Source organism: Aspergillus ibericus (genome assembly GCF_003184845.1).
Source record: "Aspergillus ibericus CBS 121593 unplaced genomic scaffold BO80scaffold_7, whole genome shotgun sequence".
NCBI lineage: Eukaryota > Fungi > Ascomycota > Eurotiomycetes > Eurotiales > Aspergillaceae > Aspergillus > Aspergillus ibericus.
Genome location: NW_020292105.1, coordinates 261,019 through 274,121, shown reverse-complemented (window position 1 = coordinate 274,121; position 13,103 = coordinate 261,019). Strand labels below are relative to the sequence as shown.

At 50.5% G+C, this 13,103-nt stretch overlaps 4 protein-coding genes and 1 non-coding gene across 5 annotated transcripts; 4 read left to right on the top strand and 1 right to left on the bottom strand.

Annotated features, from left to right (window-relative positions):
* Nucleotides 1-119: 119 nt before the first annotated feature.
* Nucleotides 120-2,449, bottom strand: BO80DRAFT_348563 (uncharacterized protein; the record flags this gene model as incomplete). Its single annotated transcript, XM_025715465.1, has 2 exons — nucleotides 120-533; nucleotides 590-2,449. The coding sequence occupies 2 exons, from the start codon at nucleotides 2,447-2,449 to the stop codon at nucleotides 120-122; spliced, it is 2,274 nt and encodes a 757-aa protein (XP_025578371.1).
* An 800-nt stretch (nucleotides 2,450-3,249) lies between these two features.
* BO80DRAFT_462191 (uncharacterized protein) lies at nucleotides 3,250-4,327 on the top strand. Its single transcript, XM_025722497.1, has 2 exons — nucleotides 3,250-3,954; nucleotides 4,003-4,327. The coding sequence occupies exons 1-2, from the start codon at nucleotides 3,552-3,554 to the stop codon at nucleotides 4,083-4,085; spliced, it is 486 nt and encodes a 161-aa protein (XP_025578370.1). The 5' UTR covers nucleotides 3,250-3,551; the 3' UTR covers nucleotides 4,086-4,327.
* A 323-nt stretch (nucleotides 4,328-4,650) lies between these two features.
* On the top strand, nucleotides 4,651-4,982 carry BO80DRAFT_422424 (uncharacterized protein). The gene has a single exon (XM_025718819.1). The coding sequence runs from the start codon at nucleotides 4,672-4,674 to the stop codon at nucleotides 4,933-4,935; it is 264 nt and encodes an 87-aa protein (XP_025578369.1). The 5' UTR covers nucleotides 4,651-4,671; the 3' UTR covers nucleotides 4,936-4,982.
* A 1,239-nt stretch (nucleotides 4,983-6,221) lies between these two features.
* On the top strand, nucleotides 6,222-6,293 carry BO80DRAFT_t74. The gene has a single exon. It is a non-coding gene; the product is annotated as a tRNA-Ala (tRNA).
* A 1,686-nt stretch (nucleotides 6,294-7,979) lies between these two features.
* Nucleotides 7,980-12,119, top strand: BO80DRAFT_432247 (uncharacterized protein; the record flags this gene model as incomplete). The annotated part of the gene is made up of 10 exons (XM_025720781.1): nucleotides 7,980-8,207; nucleotides 8,261-9,022; nucleotides 9,095-9,837; nucleotides 9,959-9,977; nucleotides 10,044-10,056; nucleotides 10,334-10,350; nucleotides 10,502-10,528; nucleotides 10,632-10,679; nucleotides 10,741-10,813; nucleotides 11,029-12,119. 10 exons carry the CDS (start codon nucleotides 7,980-7,982, stop codon nucleotides 12,117-12,119), a joined length of 3,021 nt encoding a protein of 1,006 aa, XP_025578368.1.
* Nucleotides 12,120-13,103: the final 984 nt, after the last annotated feature.

Genomic DNA, 13,103 nt, shown 5'->3' with positions numbered 1-13,103 from the left:
TCCTGTTTCTCCACAGATACTGTTTGAGGCTCCACATTCTCAGGGTCCAAGGATGCTTGCTCCGCTGCAGATGGGCTGGGTTCATCATTCCATGTGTCTGACTGGGATGGGGGTTGGGATTAAAAGACTACTTCCTGTTCACTCAGAGATTCACCCATCTCGCTTTTCACTTCGGCATCTGCATCGTTGGGATTGCCACGACTCTCCGAGATGCTAGGATCGACAGGATCGGCTTGTGATAAGACGTGGATCTTGTCATAAGCATGGCGTACCTCTTTAGTCACAATCGTACCGGCGCCACGACTGCCAACAAAATGTCGACAGGTTCTCAAGCCCTTCCCGAGAATCTGTAGTTTCTTGTTCAGTTGTTCCCGTAGGGCACGGTTCTCTTCAGACTCGCCAGCGATACGCGATACCAGCCCAGAGGGCATTTCGAAGACTTTGGTAGGTGTGAGGAGAGAAGCGAGAGACTGAACCAGTTCAACCTCCACAGCCTCAACCGCCACGTCGTCGATGAATCTCTTCAGGGCCACCTGCAATCGTCAGCACCGATGATAGGAAGACCAGAGGTATAAATGTCTTATCATACTTTGTAATAAGCGAGCATGCAATCCAAAGCCTCGGCTGAAGCAAACTGCATCATATCTGGCTCATTGGACCCTAGGAGGGATTGCAGAAGATCCTGTAGGCGGTATTTTCCCTCGAGGCGATATGATGTGTGTAGGTCATCAACCCCGAAGTAATCTTCAATGACTCTGCTTAGCTCGCCTGTGCGCCTCTCAGCACGGGCCTTTTGCAAGGTCTCTGTGTAGTAGTGATTGTAGGTGATTGGATGACCTTTCCGATGACTTGCAAGGAGTTCTTCGCATTTCTTTGCGAGAACCTCCTTCAGTTGATGTAGTGCTGGGGAGATGACCTCGGTGAAAAGCACAACAGACGTTGCTTCGTCAGATATGTGACCTATCGCAAGTGACATGAATTCTTCGACTGCCAGCCAGGTCGAGAGAATATGCTGGTGTGTTATAGCTTCCCAGGGGCGACATTGTTCTACGAACAGTTCGCTGATAATCATAGGATTGAATGTGCCGGGCAATTCCCGTCCTCTCGTTTGTTTCATAAGCGCCTGAATATGTTGAATGAACTCGCTGCGCGTGACGGACACCTGCATGCTGAGGCTATTCGATTCACTTGGGCTCTCTGAAATCTTGCGGTAGTGGCCTCGTCTATTAAGACGCTCCGCAAAATCCTCGTTCATATTTTGGACAACAGCACGAAGTCGCTTCTGACGTCCCGCCGAAGAATTGATGTCTTCGAAGAACGCTTCATTGTACGTGCCGTCAACAGCACCTTTGACCAGAGATTGAAAACGTTGACTGATGTTCAGAAGATACGACTTTTGCTCATCGAGAGTGGCTCGCGGCTCGCCAAGCTTTTTTAATTGCAGGACACAGTCGTCCTCCTTGGCTTGTATCTCCTCGATGAGACTTGGAAGCTCAGCCGCAATCTGTCGCAGAAGCAATCGGCTGAGACGGGTTCGCAGCGAGCCAATCCCCACCAATGAAGATGGCATTTCACTCCAGGCTCCCTTGGCGAAGAAATCTCGTTCTTGGTGATCCCGATTGGCAAGAGTCCAAGCCTCCTGGTCGGTATCCATATTCCTGAGCGCATGCCATCCCAGGCGAAATTCCACGTCCCGGTTTTGGGCTAAGGTGATGAACATCCTCTCGCTTTCTGAACCTGCGATCAGTGTATCGGGCTTGGTGATAACACCCAAGGTCCGATTGCCCGACTGATCCGCATCCCTTGCCAGCCGCAAGACAATCTGATTCGCGTAGTCATTTTTCGCGGAGACCACCGCCAGGATGATACTTCGCGGCTCCTTCATGTATGTCTGAACCACCTCCTGCACCAGCTGCACATCTGCGGCGGATTGATGTTTAGTCTCGGAATGGATTAGTCCGGGTAAATCCACAATGGTTAAGTGCGGTCTGTCCGGCCCTGACACCTCAACCCGTAGAAGATCGTTGGAGAATGCTTTCCCATGAGTAGATATGCCCATTGCCGCTTTAGCATTATCGACCAGCTGAGGAAGCCCATCAAATCCGTCCAGCTCTTCGCAGAAGCTCCCCAACGACCGCTGCTCTACTTCGCTGCGGGAGTGATGGGGAACAATAGATACTCTGACTCCGACATTGCTGTCTTTCCGCAGGACCAGCTCGGTTGGAAAGCGGGTGCAGAGGTTGCTCTTGACAGGAAAGGAGACGCCAGAGATGGCCTCCAGCACAGAGCTCTTTCCGGAGGACTGGTCGCCACACACAATGATCTGGGGTAGAGAGACATAATGGCTAATCCCCTGGGATCGAAGCGTATCGATGGCGTTTAAGAGCTCCAGTTGCTCACGAGAGCACAGGCTGTCCAGCGGCTCCGAGTTGAACTCTCGGATGACCATGTTGTAGTGATCTGAAAGGATTGGTGGCCACGAAGTAGCTAGGATGGAGATTGGTGAATCAATGTGTCAGAAATTGAGATGTGAAAAGCTAAGGATTTACTAGTGATACTGCCCTTGTCTTTGATGAGGCGAGCCTGCCTTTATTGAAGGACTGGCAGGTGTGGCCCGGTTTGTCCGCTTATGGCTTCCGGAGCAACGAGTCAGGCTGACAGAAACCAACGGAAGTACGAAGCATACCTCAACGGCGAGGGGAATGATTGTGTGGTCATGCCCTTGCTCATTACATAGCTTGGTGAATGTAACTGACTCGCCGCAATCTGTCAATTGCAGACTCTAGCTTTGAGACACGAGATCTCCCGATCGACTTCTGTCATACTGGAACGTGGCATTGCTATCACTAGTGAGTATTTTTCTACATGGCGCTCAATCGACACTAATGAATCTAATAATTCATGGCAAGATAAGTTGTTGGATCTAGCAGAAAGGGTCTGGGGTTGTAAATGGTATTTCCGGATGTTACACAAAAAGGCATGGTGTTTCACAAGTATGTGGCGGTCTGGCTTTGGACATATTCTTGATCAGGAAGTATCAAACCCTCGGTGCCGCAAACCCCAAACTCGGAAAGATCTGCCAGGCGAATAGGATATTTCTTTCTCATTCCTACTCAGCCTTGTCGTGGGTTCCTGACTCGCTGATGTCGATAGTCACGCCCGAAGAGTACCAACCAGTGACATTCAAAAATATTCTGTGGTCAACGCTTTTCAGACAGTTGAAATTAATGACTCATTCATACTCCCAGTATACAATCACCGTGAGCAATAACTGTCACAGATGTTATGTTCTGCATTGTGGTGAATACCAGTAGACATTCACGGCGCTTAGGCCAAAAGGACAGTGCCCAAGCCATACGGTATTTACCTATTGGCTAGAATCCATTTCACTTCTGCTCTAGTCATCCATAGCGTGATACCCCCCAACTTCCATTTCTAACCAGGCCGCCCTCGTTCTTCTTCTCTCTCAAATATACCTTCATCAGCCGCACCTATCAACCCCACCTACTTCTCCACCCTCAAATCCCCCTCCTTATTCACAACAACAAACCATGGAGCATCTAAAGAAAGCAACTACATCAATTCTCACCTCCGGACAGACATTTGCGCGAGACCATCCAACTGCCCTAGCGGTCGGTGGCACCGGACTTGCCCTCGCGACCGCACCCCTCACCGGCCCGGCCCTATTAGGTGCTGTGGGCTTTAGCGCTACCGGCCCTGTGGCCGCCTCGCTCGCTGCCGCGTGGCAGTCGTCCATCGGGGTGGTCCAAGCGGGGAGTCTGTTTTCTATGTTACAAGGAGCTGCGATGGGGGGTACGGCCGCGGGGGCATTTACAACTGCCTCGAACCTTGGGGTTGGGATGGTGGGATCTGCGGCTGTTGGGGCACGGTGGAATGGTAGGAAGAGGATGTTACGGACGGATGCCGAGGGTTCAGAGGAAGCTGGAGATGGTGGTAATTATCAGGCCCTGCCTCCGCACTGCTTATGGCTAACTTGATTAGTTCACTGTCAGGCCGATGAAGATGATGATGATGATTCTTTGGAAGAGGAATTTGCAAAATTGCTCCGGATTGATATGTCCTGATCAGATATGTTGAGATTAAATTCTTCTACTCTGGAACAAGATGCGTAAAAAAGAGGGATACCCATTTAGCTGTTCTTCTTATGGTAATATCTCTACGATTTCCTTCTTATTCATTATGCCTTACACTCGCTTCTCCAATTTGTTTGTAGTTGATGATATTCCCAATGATATGTACTCTGATTCCTTGCCTAAAACAAACTGTTATGATATTCTTGCAAAGACTTACTAGCCCGCAAGGCATTATCTACCTCTCTTTTTACTTCCCTCAAATATACAAGCCCTGCAGAGTGAATACGCAGTTTACACACTGTAATGAATATCCAATTCTTCGCTGGAACTGTCACCGTGATAACTCTAATAGGGATCGCCCCTGCAATCCGCGTGGTGTCTTTTCATTGTTGTCTTTGAAAACATGCAGCCATCTACACCATGTCCAGCATGCAGCTGGACCTCTACCCGTCAGGACAACTGCCGCTACCAAAGCCACGTCAAGTTATTCTACGGGGTGAGCGACCGAGGCGTCTGGTCATTAGGTTCGAATCTAATCTTAAAAGAACGCTCCAACCAGGCTCCCAATTTCGAAGCCATGAATGTACGATTCTTGCCAGAAAAGACCACCATCCCAGTGCCCACCGTGGTCGAAGACTGGGAGGAGCTCGATGGGCGCTACTTCATCTCGCGGGCATACTCGATTGGGAAGCCTCGGGGTATTTCCCCGTCTGGTGGGAGTATACTAGTGCGGGGATTGGTCTGGGACAGGAGGATAAAGAGTGGAAGGATTTGTTGCGAAAGTACATGCCTGGTTTTTCGGACGCGCGTGAGTTTTGGTTGGATTTTACTCGCTGTCTAAGTACCCGAATTTGGATGAATGGGGAAAGGGGACAGCGGGGATCCTTGGGCTAGTCTGGTATTCCTTAAGGGGCTAATGGCTGATTCAAAGTCATTGAAATCGATGCTGGCCTGGCGGTCTTCCATGAAGCTTTGAATCCACCGCCTGGCCTTCGCTGGAATCCCTTTCGTCTGCAAACGTGCGTCGAGGCTGTTGCTGTGAAATATATATCACATACTTTGTAGCCATTCATGTTGCAGTTCTTGCAAGACGGAACGAATCAGACTTATACCTCCGTACCCTCCCTGGTCGCATCATCCTGCATAAGCAGGCTCTACGAGGAGATTCACCTCCGCGAGCAAACCGCCTATTTGCTTCCGATTCACGGCTTCTACTGTATGATTGTCTCTTTGCCACAAATCCACTACCGGCCGCGCGGGGCGGAAAAGAATGCGCTGCATAAACAGGAAACCGACCTTCTATGCTCCATCATGGCCACCATGCGTGCCAAATACGGTGGATCCGACATGGTGTTGCGCAAGATTGAACGATTGCGGAATGAGGACAGATGTCTGGTGGATGGCAATCCCACGCAGCATATTTCCGAATGGCAAGCTCTGTTCCCATTTCCCGCCAGTATCTGCAGTCATATGGACCTGATCCAGCAGCCTGAGAACGTGGAAGAACCTCTCTTCGACGATCACTTCGTTGCCCTTGATAGCGAGTGGAGAAGCTGGCTTCTCACCGAGGGGCATGGCTTTGCGGACTTGCTTGGGGTGCCTGTGGGATAGCAATACCGCTTTGTATAGTGATTAGATGCAGATTACGTCGGCCACTCATCGTGAGGGTGAAAGGGCATGTGTATATATTTTCATGTATGCCCCTGATGAATCAGATTCTGGAATTTGAATAATCATATCCTTACCCTATAGTTGATTGTCTAAGAGGCTAAGATATTTTATATTATATTTTGTATATTGAACGGGGGTTCATTATCTCTATAGTACTACTGCTTAATTCTAAACTATCTCATAGATGTATCGTAATTTTTGTCCTCACTACCTCGAATCTAAATACATATTGTGCGGGGCATTCCCCGATAAGAAACGATCCTCTCCCCAACGGATAGCAACTCTAGGCTCCTTATCGCTACCACCGCCCCTTCATGCACCATCCTATAGCGGGTGCATCTTCCTCCGTGCGGCATTTCCCGAAAGTCATCCGCGATGCCTAACACCATTGCCATTCCACTAGTGGCTGCGAGGCATCCTTATCAGACATAAATGCCCTGCTGCATCTCATGAAATGGGGCTGTGGTTTAGTGGTATAATATTCCCTTAGCATGGGAGAGGTCCGGGGTTCGATTCCCCGCAGCTCCATTTTTTGTATTATTCCATGCCAGTTGTGATGGATACAATGCCGTTGGTGATGACCCAGTGGGGTATGTATTTATGATTCGTGAATTGTGGGGTTGGGTGCACACTACTGTCATAACTCATAAGTCATATTTAGCATATGAAGTATGGAAAAGGAATCTTAGCCAAGTACGGATACTGAGATCTTTGGGTTGAGCGTATTTTTCCCGGTAAATATTTTAAAGTTGCTACTATGGAGGATTCCGGACCGTGTTTTTAAACAGAGGATGGCTGGTGGTTTGAGTAATAATAAATAAGGATAAGTAAAGAAGGGCTGTAGAAATCAGGTGATCTACATTCAGGTCAAATATCTCCCTTATCATATGTCAAGAACCACCTAGGCCAAAAGGAATATATCCCTTCTTAGCCTCGGGTGTAGAAGGTAGAAATAGCATATCTCAACATCATACCGTTCCCCGTCCTGAGATTAGATAAATATAGTTCCTACCCTGAAATCAAATTCACTGGCGAATGTGACTCAAGATGCAAGGCGTCGCTTGGTTCTAGACGAGACGCCATTTGGCTTCCAGATATATTAGTACTCCGTCTTTCTACTGTGCTGTTTGCATTCGTTTTGCGCCAGAGAAAATGGTTGTACATATCACTCGCAGTATATAATTGTGTGTATATCCCGGCTACTGAAAGAAATCCCGGAGTCTAAAGAGAAAGAGATGTGGTCGGTGACATCGAGCCCTATCGAGGCCATAGTATGTAGTATCTAGCTGGGGACCGTTGGTGGAAGGCTTCCGGCCACTGGGGCCTGGCTAAGGCAGAACTGGTCTCCACTGGGGTCAGCCAGGCTCCAGCAGATCCCGCATACGTACGGGTCTAGTCGCCTAGCAGGACGACTTTCAACGGCGGAGGGGTCACCAGGCTGTGATTCACTCCATGCCATCCCATCCCCCCATAGTCCCATCGCCAAAGCCATCGAGATCTGAGATCATGGGATGACCGCAAAAACAGTCTGCTCTATCATACGCATAGCAATCGATGAGATATGGAAGTTAGTAGTAGCCTTCCAACTATTCCTCGTTAACAGAGCACCAACACCAACACCAACACCAGCCTTATAGTTTCAATTTATGTATGGAGTACCTGACCGATGGAATCTCACCGTCCGATAATATTAGGCCCCCCCATCTCAGCAATCTACCCATATGTCGTTGGCCCCAACAAAGAAATAACCAACGGACAGCGCGACGAGAGCCATAACATCCAGTCTTGTGCAACCCCTCTTCTTGTGGCGCGGGGTCTAAAATCTGACAGCTCTAGGGAGGCCGCTGATTCGGTCGGATTCCCCGCTTGCACGCACTAAGTATAGGCTTGGGCCATCATTGGTAAAAGTTTGGGAAGAAAGTAGATTAAGAATCGCGTTGTGCTTTTGCATTACTAGTGTTTCTAGGCTATTATTTTTATTGGCGTATGTCTCATGATTGATGTATTAGAGTGAAATATAGGGTGTTGGATACGGTTTATTTACTAGCTCCACTGTTTTTGTATAGCTTCGGTATTTTGCATCGGTGGACAAAGACTGGCGATGCGTGGGATTGCTTCAACTATAAAGAGCACCATCGCCGTCGGCCTCAGCCTTCTGGATACTCCTTCTTTCGAATTCTTCTTGCTACCCCTTAATTTCTCACTCATCACAGCATGGGTTCCCTAGTCGACACACCGTGGGAGGCAGACTATGTGATCGTCGGCGGAGGCACCTCAGGGCTCGTGCTAGCGGCCCGACTATCCGAAGATGATGTCCCCCGATCGGTGATTGTCCTAGAGGCCGGCAAAAACCTAGTGGAGGACCCTCGGGTCCAGACGCCCGCACTGTGGACCACGCTGATGGGATCCGACGCGGATTGGCAGTACCAATCCATCCCTCAGGTTATGTCAGGAACCGCATGGTGACGACTCAGCACTAACAGCGGTGAATCCAGGTTGGGCTCGGCGACCGAGTCATCAAGGAGCCCCAAGGCAAGCTGCTCGGAGGCTCCTCGGGCATCAATGGCCAGGCATATGTGGCTCCCACCAAGACGGGCATCGATGCCTGGGCCACGCTGGGAGCCACCGGCTGGGACTGGGAGACCCTGGCCCCGTATTACAAAAAGGCCACGACTTTGCAGATGCCTGATGAGGCGACTCGCGACCATATCGGCGTCGCCTGGGTCGATCCTGAGGTCAATGGCACTTCGGGCCCCATCAAGGTCTCCTTCCCCGCCGTGAAGCAGGACCCGTTGTCCAAGGCTTGGGTCCAGACCTTTCAGGAACTGGGTTATGGGTGTACCACTGATCCGTTCTCTGGCACATCCACGGGTGGGTACTCCAACTTGGCGGCGGTCGACTTCGAGACCAAGACGCGCAGTTACGCCGCCACGGGCTACGGCCTCCCCGCCATGGGGCGGGACGGGGTTCGCCTCGTCACCGAGGCGACCGTTCAGCGAGTGGTCTTTGCCGCTGACAACGCCGGAGTCCCGGCGGCCACCGGAGTCGAAGCCCAGATTGACGGACAGACCGTCCTGGTGAAGGCCACGAAAGAAGTCATCCTGGCCGCCGGAGCCTTGAACAGCCCGAAGCTTCTCGAGCTGTCTGGCATTGGGAACAAGGACATCCTAGCGCAGTATGACATTCCGCTCGTGGTGGACAACCCGAACGTGGGAGAGAATCTGCAGGATCATTTGATGAGTGGCATCAGTTTCGAAGTAAAACCGGGCGTGGTGACCGGAGATCCACTGCTACGAAAGGAACCCGACGCGATTCAGGCGGCCTTCTAGCTGTATGCCGAGCACAAGACCGGGCCCATGACCGTGGGAGGGGTCCAGTCCTGTGCCTACATGCCCATCACGAAGTACCGAGGCCGACCGGACGCCCAGGAGGCGTTTCTGGCTGGGTTTCCCACGGGTCCGGACCGACGCGACCAAGTCATCCGGGAGATATACGCTCGGGCCGATGCCCCCACGTGCTCCATGTTCATGTTTCTAGCCCAGGCCAACCTGCACCAAGACGGGAAGAGCTTCGTAGGCCAGGCCCTGCAGTCCGGGAACTTTTTGAGTCTGGGCCTCTCCCAGAGTCATCCCTTCTCGCGCGGCACGGTCCACATCGCCTCCGCCGACCCGTCCGTATCGCCGACCATCGATCCGCGTTACTTCTCGAACTCGCTGGATCTGGAGATCATGGCACATAATCTCTTGGACGTGGAACGCGTCCATCGGGTGACGCTCATGGCCGAGTTTCTCCTGGCGGATGGACGTCGGAACCATCCCGACGCGTTCCTTAGTGACCTCGACTCCGCGAAGAAGTATCTCCGGGATACGGCGACCACTACTTACCACTCGAGTGGGACGGCCGCGATGCTGCCGCGGGAGAATGGAGGGGTGGTTGATGACCAGCTCCGGGTCTATGGCGTTACCAAGCTTAGGGTGTGTGACGCGAGTATCTTTCCTCTTATTCCCGCGGCCAATATCATGTCCACCGTGTATGCGGTGGCGGAGAGGGCCGCAGACATCATCAAGGCGGAGTGAGCGCGTTGGAAGGTTGGGCTGATGGTGTTTCTCCTCGGCGTGTTGCTGTTGCTAGTCTTGGTAAGATATGATATGCTTACTGTTGATAATGATATATCTAATATAATCTCATCTCAGTATTAAGGTCGTGTATCAGGTAAGAACTACGGACATACCATCTATCGATAAAATTAGGATTAAAAGCAACGTATAACATCCTTAGAAATACGACTTGAGTATATGGAAAGAAACTAGAAGATAACAGGAAGAGAAGTATATTCTACTAGCTACATGCTGGAATAAAAGAAAGCGATCTGAATAGAATGGGAAGGAAGATGCATGTAGGAGACAAGATTCCGAACGACTGAACTGCCTGCCTTGGAATTCGGCACTCGGCACTCGGTAGACGGCAGACTCACCAATGTGCCCAATGTCGCTATTGCCAAGTAAAGGGGAAAAGGTGAACATGTAACTCCCCTGCAAATGATAACAAAGAAATATGTCAACATACAGAGGAAAAGTACCCACTAGTAAGTTCCTTGTGTAACGAATTGCCCATTCCAAATGACTTTGATCCAGCTGTTCCACTCAACGTTCCTGACTAGTATTTTGACGGTGTTCCTGTTAGCCTCGACAATACCAGTACTAGCTTATAGCTAAGCTCTCTTACTTGGCTTATAGCATCGGTTTTATCTCATCTCTATGATTGTATTGTATATTGAGTTCGATTTTTCTATCACTTAGTCAGAATCAGTCGATTACAGAAAATTAGAATTACTGTGAGAGAAGATCAGCTACTTTATCCTTGTAGTTCTACTTCAAGGCTGCGATGACCCTTAACTACCTTACTCCCAACGCGGTAAAGCCCAACTGAGCCAATGGTTCGTAACCCCACCGAGACTAAATGCTGACACCTACAGACAACTTATAGCCTTATGGGTACTAGGTATTACCCGCCCGAGGATCAGCCGGATTCCACGATGGATATCTCCAGTATGTAGAGCATCGCGATTGGCTCATGTCATGCAAGTGGATGACAGGTGGGGCCATATGTCCGGTTCAACACCGTGGATTCGATTCTCTATACTATGTAAGAAGGAGGATATCCCTTCGATTTGATGGTATTACTCTGATCATTTGTAGCACACACACACACACACACACACACACACACACACACACACACACACACACACACACACACACAGCCAGCGACATGACGACCGTGCCCAAGACCCCCCTGCCCATCATCTTCGGATCAATGACAATCGGCAGACCAGGTACTCCCCTCACACTCAACTACGAAAGCAAACCAGAGCTGACAAGGCACGCAGGCACAGCCCATGTCCGAATCAGCCACCCCATCGAGACCACCACCATGTTAGACATATTCCAACACCACGGCCACAATGAAATCGACACCGCCCGGGTCTACGGCGCAGGGTCCACCGAACACTACCTCGCCGACGCCCACTGGCACGAGCGGGGCCTGGTGATGGCCACCAAGCTGTATCCGACCCAACGACGAGACATGAAATGGCTCACGCCTCAGACATGGACACACCGCCCGGAAGACATCCGGGCCGGTCTGCTGGAGAGTTTGGATGCACTGAATGCCCGAGAAACCGGCATTGATATGTTCTATCTTCATGGTCCGGATCGAGAGGTGTCCATTGAGGAAACCCTCGCTGAAGTGGATAGATTATTCCGGGAGGGGTACTTCCGGCGCTTTGGGATCTCGAATTTTCAGGCTTGGGAAGTAGCTCGGATCTGTGAGATTTGTGAGCGGAATGGATATGTCAGACCGAGTGTATATCAGGGGATCTATAATGCGTATCAGCGCTCGATTGAGGCGGAACTATTGCCGTGTCTACGGCACTATGGGATTGGGCTGTATGCGTTTCAGCCGTTGGCGGCGGGGTTTTTGACGGCGCGGTATCGTCGGGGTCAGAAGACGGAGGAGTATGAGGTTGGGTCGAGGTTTGATCCTCGTGTGCGGAGCAATTTGATGTATCATGATCGGTATTTGACGGAGAGGTCGTTTGATGCGATTGAGTTGCTTCGGCCGGTTGCGAGGAAGTATGGTCTGACGGAAAGTGAGTGTGGGTTGCGATGGATGATGCATCATAGTGCGTTGAGGAAGGAGTTCCAGGATGCGCTGATTGTTGGGGCATCCAGCGCGGATCAGCTGGAGAGGAATTTGGTGGATCTGGAAAAGGGTCCGTTGCCGGAGGAGATTGTGCAGGTGCTGGATGAGGGGTGGAAGGGCATTTCGGGGACTTATCGGTACTGGCATTAGCCATGTGTGGTGGTTATATAACCATGGATTATCAAGATGAAGGTAATTCGACAGACCCTTAGACATCGAGTGTTTGTCGATGCTGAGCGGTGCCGCAGTACATAGAAGACCAAGTGGTGGGCCACGGACAACAAATAGCTGATCATACTATTAGACTCCTACAGCAATCACTTTGGACAATATACAGAATTAGCAGCGTCAGTTCAAGCCCAAGTATATAGGTAACCCGGATTCCGTGAAATCATGTACAGTAGTAGCAAAAGGTACATCCCCTCCCACCAACGCACAGACTCAACTCTGGGTGGCGGAACAATCTCTCGATGATCCCACCATTCCCATCTCACCATGCACACTACTCCGTAGTTTCACAGGAATTAACATAATTGAGCCCTAATCCAAGTATCTACCTCTCAGCATATATCGCTGTACTCTGATCTCACCAATATCCTACAGATTAGATAGACATCCACACAACCACGGTCCCAACCAACCACATACATGGACACATCGTGGCAACCAAAAGTCAAACCAAAGATCTCGACTCAACCCAGCGGGGCACTATTTCTGACTGAAAGGCTGTTCCTGTCCAACCCGAGGGTCTGTCATGCGGTAAGGTTTCCTGGCCGCCACAGTCGGGTCTCCGTCGGGATGTACGACCATGTCATTGGTCCTACCGGATGGCGTCGCCTTCCATGCAGGGCTTTAGTTGCATCTGGAATTATTTACGATAGGGTAGTCTGGTACGGGTAGACTTGGGTGGGGGGTTCTTTGACAGCTGCCTGGCCTGTCAGGATGTCTTTGGATGGGGTTTTGGTCGCCTGTTGAGGCTGTGGGTATGATGGTGAGGATGTCTTGGATGGGTTGGTTGGGTATTGTGGGGTGGGGGTTTTGCAGGTGTTTTCATTAGGTTACTGTTGTTTTCGAATTGAGGGAATGGATTATCTGTTGAAATCAATCAAAGTCCATAATATTAAATAGGAATTG